This window comes from Muscardinus avellanarius (assembly GCF_963383645.1).
Source record: "Muscardinus avellanarius genome assembly, chromosome: 2".
NCBI lineage: Eukaryota > Metazoa > Chordata > Mammalia > Rodentia > Gliridae > Muscardinus > Muscardinus avellanarius.
Window position 1 is genome coordinate 62,913,884 of NC_137787.1, and position 15,459 is coordinate 62,929,342.

At 41.1% G+C, this 15,459-nt stretch overlaps 1 protein-coding gene across 1 annotated transcript in view; it reads right to left on the reverse strand.

Annotated features, from left to right (window-relative positions):
- Positions 1-15,459, reverse strand: part of MAP3K20 (mitogen-activated protein kinase kinase kinase 20) — a gene marked incomplete at its 3' end in the record, with an annotated part of 174,480 nt that overhangs the window by 43,028 nt on the left and 115,993 nt on the right. The window contains exons 12-14 of the mRNA XM_080689527.1: positions 3,560-3,604; positions 1,522-1,552; positions 1,289-1,428 (exon numbers count right to left, since the gene is read on the reverse strand). Of these exons, the coding sequence (XP_080545653.1) occupies positions 1,289-1,428; positions 1,522-1,552; positions 3,560-3,604 (216 nt within the window). The remainder of the gene's footprint in view (positions 1-1,288; positions 1,429-1,521; positions 1,553-3,559; positions 3,605-15,459) is intronic.

Sequence of the window (15,459 nt, forward strand, 5' to 3'; positions counted from 1 at the left end):
ATGGACAGCAAGGTCCTGCTTTCTGTCTTGGAGATTGTCTCTGGTGGTTTAGTTTCAGGCCACATGGGAGGCTGAGGGACTGTAAAGATGTTTCTTACAGGATCTGGAGTCAGTGGAACGAAGTGAATGGGTTCTCTTTGGACCTCAGTGGAGATTTCTCTAGAAAAGTCAGTATGAGTTGCTCTAAGGTGAGAGGAATTATTTGCCATTAGAGCCTCTGTGAAGGTGCGGTTTGGAAAGGAAGCTTTCCCCCCCTACTTTTCCTTCTTTACTCAATTTCTGACCTTCCTAACCTGCACACAGCCCTTCATCCACACATCCTGGGAGAGGAATTTGGGAAGCAAACTTGATTTGATTCTGGGTAAGATTTCACTGGAAACAGGCCTCTGTTTGGATTGAATAACTAGAAAACACAAAGCCAACCAAACAAACACAGGAACAATCTGGTTCTTAAATTACAAAACAACAACAACAACAATAACAACAAAAATAAAAAAGAAAAAATAATTAGAAACAAACAAACAAACAAACAAACAAAACCCCAAGGAAAACAGGTTTCATTTGGTACTATTCCTGACTAAAGTTTTGGGGGAAATATTAGGATTTCTTGAGGCCAGTGGGGCATTAGAATACACACATGGTGGTGAATGTCCCAGGTGACAAATGATTGTAAGTGCAACACACATTAGGACTTGAAGTTACTGCCAGGGTCTCAGCCAGCCGCCATGGGTTCCAGCATCCTTTGGGTTGCCGATGGCGGTCTCCAGCCCGGAGCAGAGTGAGGGACCTTCTGTAGGTCCTGGGTATGGTGGCCATTCTCCAGGTGCCATACCAGTCACTAAGCTTTATTCCAGCCCAGGCTTTCTCAGGCAGCGTCTCCTGGGAAGGCCTCCTGCCACCACCTACCTACTGATCCCTGCTTGTCCTCAGCTATCAACTCCCTCACCACTTCCTTGCAGAGGCCTTCCTTCACCCAGCACCACTTCCCCTCGGTGGCATTTCTCACAGTTGTCATCTTGCCATTCTTGCATGAATACTGTCTCCCCCACCAGATTGGGGTCTTCTGGAGGGTGTGCCCAGGTCACTCCTGCCATGCCAGGGGCTAACCTGTTTGTTACGGGTAACATGGTGTTGTGGGGGAGCCGCTGAGTATGGACAGCAGGGAAGCGTCTCAGCACCTAACCAACAGCACCACGTTCCCGTCCCCAGCTGCTACCGCACAACCTGTCGTAAATACAGCAGGCTCTGGGGAAGGACTGGTCCAGGGGAAGTTTCCCCTGCGAGGTACCTTAAAATGAATGATGTGTCCTTTGGAGACGATGCCCATGTCTTTCAAGTCTTCTTCATCCAGGAGCAGCAGGCGTTTGCCTGTAATGTTGTTCTCCTTGAACAGGCTGGCATAGGCACTCATCTCTACCGAAGAGTCGCCTGGGGAGGTGAGCAGAGGGGAAGGGCGTCAGACTACATCATGTCCACAACAAAGTTAACTCCATGAATAAGAAGGGAACTTAATCCACTTGCCTTTTCTGACGAGCTGCTGAACCCAAAAGTACTGTGGAGAGAGGACAGACATGGTTGGGAAGAGTCACACATGGTCACTGGGCATACATAACGGTAAAATCAGTTTTCAATTTCTGGCTCAGCCACAAAGGTAAGACAGAAGAGTTTCTCTTGGTGGTATTAGAACCTCAAACTTTCAAATAGGAGCTGCCTGTCATTTGGGGGCCTTGGACAGTGGAAGGACTTCCTTGGGAGACATGATAAAACCTTTTCAAGAGGGCTGTGAGGGTGATCTTTCCACCTATGTGCCAGTGGTTCCCAGATTGCCAACCGGCACTGTATGAGTCCCAGCGTCCACACAGCAGTGGCCAGAGCGAGCCCTCTGTCCTCGGCTTGTTTCATCATGACGAGCTGAAGCGTGGCGCTTCCTGTGTGATGGAGCGAGGCGGCTGGAGCCAGGGACCCACAGTCCTTTCATGTCAACCGGTACCTCTTCACTAGCGACCCCTGACATTACCTGGGTGAAGGCACATAGACGGGAGGCCAGATTCAGACCCTCTGACTCTCTGGGGAGTCCTTGACCTTGGAATTTTGTTTAAGTGACCTAGAAACTACTCAACCTCAGAGCAAAGACTAAAAATAGCTGTTAGAACTCAGTGCTTTTAAAACAATTTCTTTTCAAAGGAGATGGGCCACCTTTGCAGCTGAGGATAAAGGGATTATGTGCAGGCCTGGGAATAAAGGAGACCTGACGTCCTCTTACTGTGGTAAGTGGGGCTGGCAGCAGAGCTAGCATTACTGGGGCTTGGTGACTAGGAAGCGCCAGGGGCAACTGGTGCCAAGTTTCCTCACCCTCAGAAGCCAAGAGGTGACCTAATGCTCAAAGAAGTCTTACTTCACAAGAATACAAAGGGCAGAGAAGGAAATGCCCTGGCCCACCAGGTGGTTGAGTGAGGCAAGCGGACCTTCTGAAGAGTTTCTAGCAGCCAGTCTGTTCCTTGGGACATCTGCTGTTCCCTGAGGTGGGACCCATCCCTGCTAAGCCTAGCGTTCCATCCTCATTTCTTCATTTAATGATGCCCTTCTGCTTGTAAAATGAACATGGACAGGTATAAAGTCCCTGAGGTCTCTGATTAGGCATTTTTATACTTGTTTTGTCACTAAGGAAACAGGTATCAGGCTAAGCAGGACTGTTCTTGGGCTTCTACCTGGAGCGCAACGTGCTCAACTTCCCTTGGACTTAAATATTCTGCCTGCATCCTCGGAGCAACAAGGAGCTCCTCTGGCTAAGGCTAAAGAGGGTGTCGGGAGCACAACGCCCACTCCTCCTGGGGAGGGCCGGAGCAAGGACAGCAAGTATGAAGTTGTCACTGCAAGTGGGTGTGGGGTGGGATGGAGACCCAGTGCAGGCGGAGTCCCACACTGCCTTTACCAGATCTGTCTCTACCTGGCTTTAGTGCACACCTGGCATTTTTAGGAAAGTTTAAGATCAGATTCTTTTTAAACGCTGCTCAATTGGTTTCCTGGGTCACTGCTTTGTTATCATATTGCGGAGTATTTTCAGAGTCAGTAGGAAGGACATTAGACTAACACATCATGTCCACATAAAGTTAACGCCACGACTAAGAGGAGAACTTGCTCTACGTGCCGTCTTCGAAGGAGCAGAAGATTTGAGGGCATGCTTGCTTTGCTATTTGAGGCTTTATTTTTGGTTGTACTGGGGATGGAAGCCTTCTACCTCCGGGGTACACTCCCAGACCTATTTTATATTTTTATTTGGAATCAGGGTCTCTTAAGCCAGCTGAGGCTGGCTTCGAACCTGCACGATCCTCCTGTCTCAGCCTCCCAAGTGCGGGGATTACACGCATGCGCCACAATGCCCAGCTGAGGCTTTATTTTCTATCTCTATTAAAGTGTTAAAAACAGAAGGAAAAAAATGGAATTTGTCAGCTTCGGCTATTTAGGCATTCCAAATCCCTCTAGCTGCATTTTTAAACCTGTGCACAAATGTATGCAATACCCGCCCAGGTCCAATGAGACATTAACAGAGGTGGCTTACCACGTCGTCTTCAGTCCATGCGCTGATCTCAAAGGAAGGCAGCAGCTGCGTGGGAAATACGAATGAAATGAAAAAGAAAGTAATATTATCCTGGTCTTTTTGACTTAGCTTCTCATCTCAGCTCTCAGCTGCTTTTCTGGCTTGGTTCCTCCTGCAGGTTGAGATGAATAGAAAACAGTTTCCCTGGCCTTAAGAGGGAGTTCTCAATGCTCCAAGGAGGTTGATACCGGGAGCCAATAATGCATATCGATTCCTACTAATGATTCATTGTACTTTGTGGGCTGTTTGGGGGCAGGATCGGAGGTGCTGTTCAACTCCGTGTATTCTTCTCTTGGTCCTTGGCACACCAGGAATGGTTTAACATCTCGGAACAAGGCCTCGGCAGCAGTAAAGACATTCCTGACATTTACCAGATACTAGAGCCTCCTTCAGAATTCTCAGCCAATGTGAAGATCATTTATCGGTGGAAATTCCAAAGCCAACATTTGGTAACCAGATGACTTTTCCTGCCTATTCTCATTGGGGAATTTTTTTTAAGTGTTTAAATATCTCACTTGCATTATATTCTTACAACCAAAGATCAGAATCCATGGAGGAAGGAGGATATGTAAAATTGGAACTGGTGCAGATTTGGGCTAGCACAGACTAAAACATCTTGTTGCCAGGCATGGCATAAGCATGAACTAAGTTTTGAAGGACATGTCAGCCCATACTATTTTCACAGCCAAAGAGCATCTTGCTTCAATGTATGTCCCATGATCACAATATTATAATAGGTGCTTACAAAATTTGAAAAAGACTGTGTGCCCACTGGCTGAATTAGTTTGTCATAGTTAATAGCTTTAACTAGCATAGGGTACCAAAATGTTTGAATCACTGTGGGATAACATGTCACAATATCACCCAACCTGTTACAAATAATGCTTTGTACAAGTTTTTTACCCCAATAAGTTGTATGAATATAATGCACCAATAAAAAAAATTTAAAAAAACATTAAAAAAAAAACAAATAATGCTTTGTGCATTTTTGCGGAACTAGGGACTGAGCCCAGAGGTATTGTACCTCTGAACTAAATATTCAGCTCTATTTTATTATTCTTAATTTTTTATGGTACTGGAGATTAAACCCAAGGGCATTCTACCTCTGGGATATACCCCCAGTCCAATTTTTTTATTGTTTATTTTGAAATAGGATCTCACTAGATTGTGGAGAGTCTCCTGTTCCTGAGGCTGGCTGTAAACCTGTGATCTTCTTGTTTCAGTCTCCCAAGTACTGGAATTACAAGTGTGCATCACCATACTCAGTTCCTTTTATTATTAGTAGTATTTTTTGTTGTTGGTACTGGGGTTCCTGGAAGCCCTTCTATGTCCGGGTTACACTCCCAGACCTATTTTATATTTTTATTTGGAAACAGGGTCTCTTAAGCCAGCGAGGCTGGCTCCAAACCAGCGTGATCCTCCTGTCTCCACCTCTCAAGCGCGGGGATTACAAGCGTGCGCCACCACGCCCGGCTCCTTTTATTATTTTGAAACAGGGTCACACTAAATTGTGGAGGTTGACCTCAAACCTATGATCCTCTTGTCTTAGACTCTCAAGTGCTGGGATTACAGACATGCACTACCATGCCCAGCTACAAATAATATTTTTTGTGAGTTGAAAAAAGATGTACTTGCGTTGCTTTTCCTATTAGTTTAACAACCCAAGGGGTGGGTTAGTTAACATTTCTAACCTGTCAGGACTCAGGACTTCGCTGGTAAAGGTGCAGACCCTTCAAGGAGCTTTTAATAGAACAGAGTCTGAATAGGTGTGGACTATCCACAGGGGAGTCCAAGGCCACCTTCACCATGGTTTACTCAGTGCTGAGAATACAATACTCGGTACATTTTTGTTGAACCATTTTGCAGAATGAAGACTGCATGTACTAAAACGCTAAATTCTCTGGTAGAGAGTTGAATGTCTATGTCTATACAAGGACTGATACATTCACAAAGGATTTCAAAACATACAACAGGGCAATGGAAGCAGAGTGTTGAGCTGGGTACTGCAGGGCTGAGGAAGGAGGGGGATGGATACGGCACGCTCACTTAACTGGATCACACAATGCAGGGAAGGGGGAATGAGGCAGACTTGGGAGGGGCAGAACAATTTTTTTTAAACCCTGCTGGTTAAAATCATATGAATGTGTAGGGTTAAAGTAGCACAGACAAGTTGCAAGGGTGTAAAGCATATACTTATCACTTACAGCAATGCTCACAGCAATACTCTGCTACCCCCTGTATACCTCAGCTCCTTCATGGGCCACCCCTCCCCTCCTTGGAAACGCTTATGTGAACCACTCAATGCACTTACCTGCTTTAGTAAGCCAAGATGGAGAAAGATTTGAGGAACCAAATCTAAGGCTGAACTTGACCAAGGAAAATACATGACAAATTTTATTTCTTCCCAAGGGCAGCTAGATACAGCTGTGGAAACGTGTCATTTCCTTCTCCTATCACGGATGCAAATGTGACATAAGAAACTTTTGTGATTAGTTCAAGAAACACCAGGCTGCATTACAGAAATATTTTCCTGCATCATGTTCTGCCTTTACAGGAAACGGGGGGCGGGGATGTGTAGTATTTTGATTCTCATACAATTTCCAAATGTTGTTCTAAGCACACAATTGAAAATAAATAGTTCTTGGATAGACTAAGGTTGCAAATGAAGTAAGCAACATCTTTGGTTAATGTCAAGAGGAGGTCAGAGTCCTCTGCCCTCGCGGCGGGCTCAGAGCACATGATGCCATGGGGAGACGGGGCCCAGTGTGCCACGCGCTCCAGCAGGCGCCTGCGAGGCTGACAAAGACCAGCGGGAGAAAGGCTGGAGTCAGGCGCTGCTTCAGCACAGTTTGAATTTGGCAAGACAGGGGATAAGAGTTAATGATCTCTGGCCACATGGTGGCTTACCGTTTCCTTTATGTCTTCTGTACCTTGTTAACATATCAGTGTATCTGATGTAGGATAAGTTCTAAGCCTTTCTTTCTTTGGGGATTAAAAAAAAAAAATCCCTCATGACTGCCCCATCACTTTACAAATTCATTATTTACACTCCAACTGACTTCAGGAGAGAAAAGCTAATACTCTTGTGCATGTGTGTGACAATGATTCCTTCAAAGGATGTTGGGAATCCAACCCAACAAAGATGTTATGTACACAGAAACACAAAGGGGTTTACTGTCAAAACGTTTATTGCAAAATGGAGTCTTAGAACAAAGGAAAGCAAAGTTCACATCAAAATGAAATGTATGACACCAACTTGGATTTCTGAATACATTGTGGACTTTGTGCTGGAATATCAAATTCCAACTATGAAGTTAGTAACTAAATAGTCTTACCACACGAGAGTAAAATTAATCTTCCATACAAACATTATTAATCTTCCATACAAACATTACACGATATTTGGCATAGGACTTGCTCAGAATAACATTGCATTAGATTAATTGAGAGAAGATTTTTGTTAAAAAAAAATGAAGTGATAATGCCATCTATTCAAAGCTCACACTCAAAGAATATAAATATTTTCTATTATTTAGTACAAAACTTTTAAAAGAGTGTAAAGGCAGTATGTGCACTGTATCATATCTGACATGAAAAGATATACTATTCTGCACACAATATGAAATACTTAATGTAGGTGCCTGAAACTCTAGTTTTGAAGTAAATAATCACATGTCAGAAAGCTCCTCACAGGTAACAGAATACACACAAAGCTGGGGTCTGAAAAAACACAGCCAGTCCCCGATTTCCTGATAGACACCCATTTTTCATCACAGCAGTGCTGCACCTAGAGCTACCAAGCTATGCTACAATCAGGAGAACAGGGCAGATTCTCCTCTCTGGCAATGCTGGAAATCTAAACAGGAAAACAGCCATCCTCCAAAACAGCAAAAGGTGCCTGATTATAGACACATGATGCTCTACTATGTATGTGTTATGGTGAGACGCTACTAATATTATCAGGCTGCGACTAGTCTAGTGTAACAAAAATCCAGAGATAAAAGAGAGTAATATTTAATGCGGACTAAGTTTTAAAACTGTCTCTCATATAACTTTTACTACTCTAATGAAAACTCTGAAAAATAAAGTAATGTACACAGTAATGCTAAGAGAAATCATTCTAGACCTCTCCCAAACTCTCTCCTACCCTCAATTCCTTTGACTTAAATGAAGTCAACTTTGAATACCTCAGTTTGTGATAAAGTCTAACAAACCTGCTGCATGATAAAAAATAAAAATAAAAAAAAGAACCACTGGTTAAAAACCAGCTCAAAGCAAAAAAAAAAAAAAAAAAAAAAAAAAAAAAAAAAAAAAAAAAAGTGTGTCATGTGTCTACCTATTGCTTATTTATGTAAAACACTAAACTGTGATTTGGGTTTTAAAAATTGCTATTAGGAAAAATGTCTTTAATTTTTATTTTTTTGTGATACTGAGAATTGAGCCCAGGCGCGTGCTGTCTCTGAGATATATCCACAGACCTATTTTATTTCTTATTTGGAAATAGGGCCTTGCTAAGTCATTGAGGGCTTTGGTAAGTTGCTGAGGCTGGTTTCGAACCTGCGATCCTCCTGTCTCAGCCTCCCAAGCACTGAAATTTATAGTCATGTGCCACTAGACCTGGCTGGAAAAGGGCCTTTTAAATTAATCTGGCCACTTTGCAGAACTGTAGCTACCTCAATGAGGTTTTTCTCTTTTTACATAGCATGGAATCATTCTAATAGGAGAATAATCCTCCTTAGGTGAATGTCTCTATAAAGTTTCTACTAGCATTTCTAGGTGAGGGGGGTAAAACTATATTTTTTGCAATGGTGATTTGAGATAAAGCCACACACTTATAAAACTCAGATTGTATCATTGTTATAATTCATTGTTATAATTTTGAAAGTGATTTTGTTTGGGGGGAAATTAAAATTAGAGGCGAAACTCTAAAACTGCTGGGTGTAATGAGTTTCTTAGTGGGGGAAAGGCCACTGGGATTCTGGATGGAATTCTTTATAGGGAGGGACTGTCCCTAAGTGCAGGGTGTTATCAGTCTTTGTAATAAGCACTTAAATGTTCCCCTAGTCATTGTGACAACTGTGTCCCAGTTCCAGCACCCCATACATTAGGGACAGCACCACTCCAGTTGATAGCCAATAGCAGAGTGTCATTAAATTCCACATGCTAAAATTTATGACTAAAGAAAAAAAGATCAAAAGTGATACATTTTCAACTGTACGACAGTTATCATCACATTTCAGAATTTCAATTCTCATTTGAATCTTTAAAAATCTAAGTGTTTCTTCAATCCTTCTCTGCAAAATGTACATTTTTTTGTAGGACAAGTAATTGGAACTAAATCTAACATTGATAATTTGCCATTTCAAAAACTGATGTGGAAACAGATTTGAAGCAGTACGATTAACATCATTAGAAATCTTGCAGATGGCTAATAGACATATATTCTTAAGATTAATAAGGTTAATAGAACCTAATGTCTTCTAAATAATCTTTGGAGATAGAGTGAGAACACTATGATTCTGTTTATGTGATTCAGACTTCAGGGATGTTTTAACACTTTTGAAGTACTAAAGAGCACTGATTTGGAATGACAGTACAATAGCCAATGCCACACAGTGCCAATTCCAAGCAAAAACAATTTCAGGCTCCTCACCGAGGCCAATTCTCCTGAATCCTAAATCCTGGCAGTTTCTCAATGGCATGTATTTAGAACCCAGGATTATTATGTTCCCCTGAAAAACACATATTTTCATTTTATACTATTTTTGAATATTTTATAGTCTATATTGGCTTTATTTTGTTCTCTTTTTTCAACTGATTAAGAAAACTTGCCTTCTCAAAAAGCACCTTTCATTTCTAGTTCTTCTTTGACACCTGCATCCTCTATAACACATTGCATTTTTTCTTAGGCCAAACATTGTAATATTAAACAGAGTACTGAGCTATGAACATCTCCCCAATACTGGTGAGAAAAATAACAATAATTAGGGCCTGGGAGAACATTACCTAATTACTGGTAAAACTGAGTCTGGGTATAAGTTCTTATAATTTTTTTCTTTTGGCCTTATTTTTAATATACCCAAACTTTATAATAACATGGATTTATATAAAAATGAAGGGAAAATGCCAGTTTCACTTGGTTTGTATGTTCTAGGTTTATCCCAGGTTGCTCTTAAGTGGGAGGCAAGTTTCACATTCCTCATACAGCATGAAGTTCCTGCCACCCACAGGGTCCCCTTGCCTTCCTCAGCTTTGCTCAATGTTATCTACGTAGGCAGTGGGGCCTTTCCAGACCACACTTGAAAAACATTCCCACTCCTCCATCAGCCTTATCTTCCTTTCCCTCTTCATTTTTCAGCATGCACTTGGTGAATGCTCACATATTATGGGATGTATTTTGTTTTGTTGATTGCTGATCCGTTCACTAGTAGGTATATATCCCCATGAACACAATGATTTTTACCTGCCTGTTACTCAGAACAGAGCTGGGAACAGAGATGGGGCTCAAGTGAGTGTCTATAGAATGAATGGTTTGACCTTTTCCTGGGAAGATGTACAAGAGCCTTTAAGACCTTGCTTTTTGTCTTCTCCTTCAGGTCCCGAAGTGATGTTGCAAAGTCAGCACTTCAAGGCATGCCTCTGCCCCTTCCAAGATGCCATCACACTGGAGCAGCCTGGCTAAAGCCAGGGTGCACACAGGCTGCCACGCATGTGCACATGCTTTTGGATCTACGCATGCACAGAGGACTTGCAGCAGAATGGGTACGTGGGGGACCATTTTCTAGAGCAAAGTTTCACCTGCTCATTCTCATTTGCTCAATCTGTGGGTGGTGGAATGGTCTGTAAGTATTACAGACCAGGTGTACCTGTCCATAGCTCCCAAGAACAACTGAATTAAATCGGTTTGTAGAGCTTACATTCTAAGAATGTTCTATCTTTTCTAAAAGCTATCCACTCTTATTTTCACTTCATATCACTAAGCAGTATCATTTGAAATTGATTGTTTAGTTTTACAGAAGGTTACTGAAACCACTCATTTTTCAGTGTCGTTTCCCTGGCAGAATTAATCGTAGCTAGCATTAATGGGCCACTTACCATGGGCCTGGTAGTGTGCTAAGTGTTTTACACATGTTGTTTCTTTTGATTTTCATGACACTCCCTTGAAATAGGCTACTATTATTCCCATGTTAATGATGAGCAAACAGACTCACGGAGAAAGTTTGCCCATGATCACGCAGGATGTAGAGGCCTTGGATGTCTTACTAGTTATTTCTCCCCAAATAAAGTTGGCACAGTACATTGATCATTTGGTGTTTTTGTGTTCTCGATAGGGATTAGAAGCACATCATATTTCAAATTCCAAAAGACTTTTTGTAATCAAATATACTTAGAAATATTAGATAACAACCGTGATGACATTCCTTCTTGAAACTTCTATATAAAGAGCCACCAAAAATATTTTTATTTAATAGTCAAATGAATGGCACCGCTTTCTAATTTAGACTGGAAAAGGTCTTTGTTCTTTTGCCTTTCTTTATCTAGTTACAATTTTTTAAACCAGATTTTATAGTTTAAATGAGCTTTGATAAACAAATGATAGCGTTCTGAGGATAACTCTGGGTAGCCTGGCTTTCAGAGCAGTTCCTGGATCTATTTCTCTGAAACATCAGCACCACCAAACATAGTTTAAAAAAGAGAGACCACTCTGGAAAGCTAGATTTAATATAGAAAGGACCCTTCAGAATTTGTTTTTGCTGAAGTAAAGGTAACTTATCTTTACTATTCATTTTATAATATTTAAAAAAGATATCCATACATATATTTCAAATTATTACGCCCTTTTGAAAAAATAAAATAAAAATAAAGAAACAACCATGCGGAGCGCCCTTCCTGGAAGTGCAGAGCAGGCCTCTACTCCGCATGCGCTCACCTGGAAGTGGCCCTTTAAGACGAGTCTTTCTGAGTGAAGCACAAGCTGAGCCTCAGATGACAGTGTGTTGTTGTGAAGAGCTTCCAGGGTCAGCACTGGTATGCAAGCCTGCAATATCTGCTGTTGGTTTCAAATTAGAGTATCCCTCCTGCAAACGTACTACTGAGAACACCTCCCAGGTTGTACTTTGAGTGGCTGTGCTATTTAGTATTGAAAATTCTTGGCATTTCAGTATTTCTGAAGAAGCATTTTGTTATAACCTCTTTTCATCTCCATCTTTTTGAGGCTAGATTTTATAGTCACTATCAATCATTCCTGACATTACAATGTATTGTCAGAAGAAAAAAATGCAATGTGTTATAGAAGAATCAACTGTCAAAGAAGAATTTGAAGTGAAGGGTGCTTGTTCAGAATGCAAGTTTTCTTAACTAATTGAATAAAGGGAATAAAATAAAGTCAAATACAAACTATAAAATACTCATTAAAAAAAGAAAAAGCCAGAATGTCATTAGTTTAAAAATTCTATGTTGTATATAGAATCACAAATTTCTATAATCAGGCACCGATAATATCTGCTGGTTCATAAATATACCTTTTTGGCTTTATTTCCCCCTCACTTTTCTGTAAGCAAAAATAAATCAAAAGTGAAACAGATAAGGAAATTACCATCCTGTGAATTGATTGGCCTAAGAACGCAGTGCTTGGAATCTGCCTTCTTATTGTTCTTTTGTACAGACTGAGATAACGATTTTCTCTTTTCTGAACATTTTCAATTCCATTCCTTTGCTTTCTGCTTTCACTCACTATTGTTATCCATGCCATTCTCCTCCTCACCGTCATCATCATCATCGTCACCTTCTGACAAGTCAAAATCACTGAACCCCAGGGCCATGTTGACTTTCTTCCCCCTTCTCTTAGATGTGGTTTTGGAGGAATTCTGCTTGGCTTGCATGTTTATCTGCATCCCAGAATGCAGCACAGCTCCTGCTTTGTTCATTGAGAAGATATCCCCAAAGCCCATCAGCATCATGGCCTGCAGACTTGGGTTCATGCCATGGCCCTCCCCGTTACTTGCTGCTGTGATCTGACATGACATCTCTGCACTTTTTGACTCCTCTGTTTTAGATTCAAAGTAAGACTCCTCAGACATTCTTGCAGCAATAGGCAAGAGAAGCTATCAAAGGGAAAGAAAGGACAGAAGTAAAAAGAGAAATTAGGACCAATTTAAATAAGGGGAATTGATACCACAAAATTAGATGGTACTACACAAGAGGTAAATGATTAGTGAAATTCATGAACTTAGGGAATGATGTGAAAATTTACTTAATGGAAGTTTGGCTCTAGCACATTTGCCATAATTTATGAATGATAGAGTAAATCAGAACCGCAAGTTTGCAAAGCACCAACCACAGTAAGGCAGATTTCAAATGAACAGGAAGGGGCACGTTTTAAGCCCTCATTTTGCTTACAACAAAATCGTTTTTAGAATTTCTCTTAATTTTTCCCAATTTTACTTTCACATAAAAACATTTAGTTAACCATTTAAAAAAAAGCTTTTTGAAAAAGGAATAAGAAATTAAGTAAAGATTAAATCTCATAGTAAAATTAAGAAATCCTGTGCCAAGGAAGAAAAGTGCTGAGGAAGTATGAAAACAGTTCAGCTGCCAACACAGTTCTAGGGGAAATAGGGTAGCTAACTACCTTTTTAGCTACATTAGTTTGTTTGTTTGTTTGTTTGTTTATTTATTTATTTTGCAGTCCTGGGGCTGGAACCCAGGGACATTCTACCTCTGAGCTATACCTCCAGTCCTATTTTTTATTCTTTATTTTGGAACAGGGTCTCACTGAGTTGCAAAGGGCCTCAATAAGTAGCTGAGGCTGTCTGCGAACCATGATCCTCAGGTCTCAGCCTCCCAAATGCTGGGATTACAAGCATGGGCCACCACGCCCAGCTAGATTAGTATTTTGACTGTGCACTGAATATGAGTCTAGAATCCACTTGCTTCTATTTGCTATTTACTTTAGTCAGATCTGATGTAATACTATTTATCCAATTCTTAAAATAATTCATTTGTGAATAAATTCTAGATGCTGTCTCCAATTTTTCAGTTATACACAAGTATATAAACATGTGGAAACTGGGGTGAAGTATTAGTTTAATATTAATTTAGATTGCTACTTTGTCTTCTAATATTCAAGTTCCTTCTATCAACAGAACTTCTCTCTCTCTCTCTCTCTCTCTTTGTTGTACTGAGAATAGAACTCAGGGGAACTCAGGGGAATTTTATCTCCAAACCACACTCCCAGCCCTTTTTATTTTTATTTTGAAATAGGGTCTCACTTAGTTGCTCAGACTGACCTTGAGTCTGTGATCCTCCTGTCTTGGCCTTCCCAGTCTTGGTCTGCGCCAATGGGCGCAGCTAATAAAACTTTCTAAGAGGTCACCTTTCCACAGTGGTGACAAACATTTATTTTCTTATGTAATTAATCTGAACAGCCAACTAAGTCCTACAAATGTTTGTCATATTCAATTCAAGGGTGAAATGTTATATGAAAAATTTTACTGTGCTATCCTTTGAGAAATAAACAAATTAACAGTTGCAATTTTTTTTTTTTGTGGTACTGGGGTTCCTGGAAGCCCTTCTACCTCTGGGCTTTACTCCCAGTACCTATTTTTATACTTTTTATTAGGAAACAGGGTCTCTTACGCCAGCGTGGCTGACTTCGAACCTGCTCCATCCTCCTATCTCCGCCTCCCAAGCGTGGGGATTACAAGCGTGCGCCACCACGCCCAGCCAGTTGCTTTTTTTTTTTTTTGTGGTACTGGGGTTCCTGGAAGCCCTTCTACCTCCGGGCTACGCTCCCAGACCTATTTTATATTTTTTGAAACAGGGTCTCTTACGCCAGCGCGGCTGGCTTCGAACCTGCGCGATCCTCCTGTCTCCGCCTCCCAAGCACAGGGATTACAAGCGTGCGCCACCACGCCTGGCTTATACGGGTTAATATGGGTAAATTTATGTTCATGTACAAATAACAAAACTCTGATATTCTAGGATAAAGCAACCCAATATTTAATATCTGTTTCCTAATTTTTAAACTGAAGTTGGAGTCTTTAAAAAACAGTTCATGCTTTTAGAGAAAGACTTGGAATTATTTGGTTAGTAATGACTTCACATAATTCATCTAAAAGTAACAGAAATATGGAAGAAAAAAACTGCTTTTGATCCTTAGATACTGGAAACAGAACACTTTTTCTTTGCAGTTACCCTTCACTGCTTCTCCAGGTTGTTTTCAATTGTTAGATGCTCTCAGAAACTCTGTTGCTTATTTATTTTATTATTTCAGAGGTCCTTACTTTATACTAGTAAAAAGCTCCACAAACATCTCTGAAAATTTTATTACTAAAAACTTTAGAGCAAGATACAACAATAATTTTTTAAATACCTATTTATGCATGGAAAACTAATCTTCCTGAATATCTTTAAGGTTTTTGTTTTAGAAAACAGTAACCCAAGCTGGGCGTGGTGGCGCACGCTTGTAATCCCAGCATTTGGGAGGCTGAGACTGGAGGATCGTGGTTCGCGGACAGCCTCAGCTACTTAGTGAGGCCCTCTGCAACTCAGTGAGACCTGGTTTCAAAATAAAGAATAAAAAATAGGGCAGGAGGTGTAGCTCGGAGGTCGAATGCCCCTGGGTACCATCCCCAGTAACGCAAAACAACAACAACAACAACAACAACAACAACAACAACAACCAAACAAACAAAAAACCAGTGTCACTAAAGCCAGGCGTGGTGGTGCACACCTGTATTCCTAGTACGTGGGAGGCTGAGACAGGAGGATCGTAGGTTTGAGAACAGCCTTACAGTAGTGAGACTCTTATCAACCTAGTGAGATCTTGTTTCAAAACAGAAATAAAAGCCGGGTGTGGT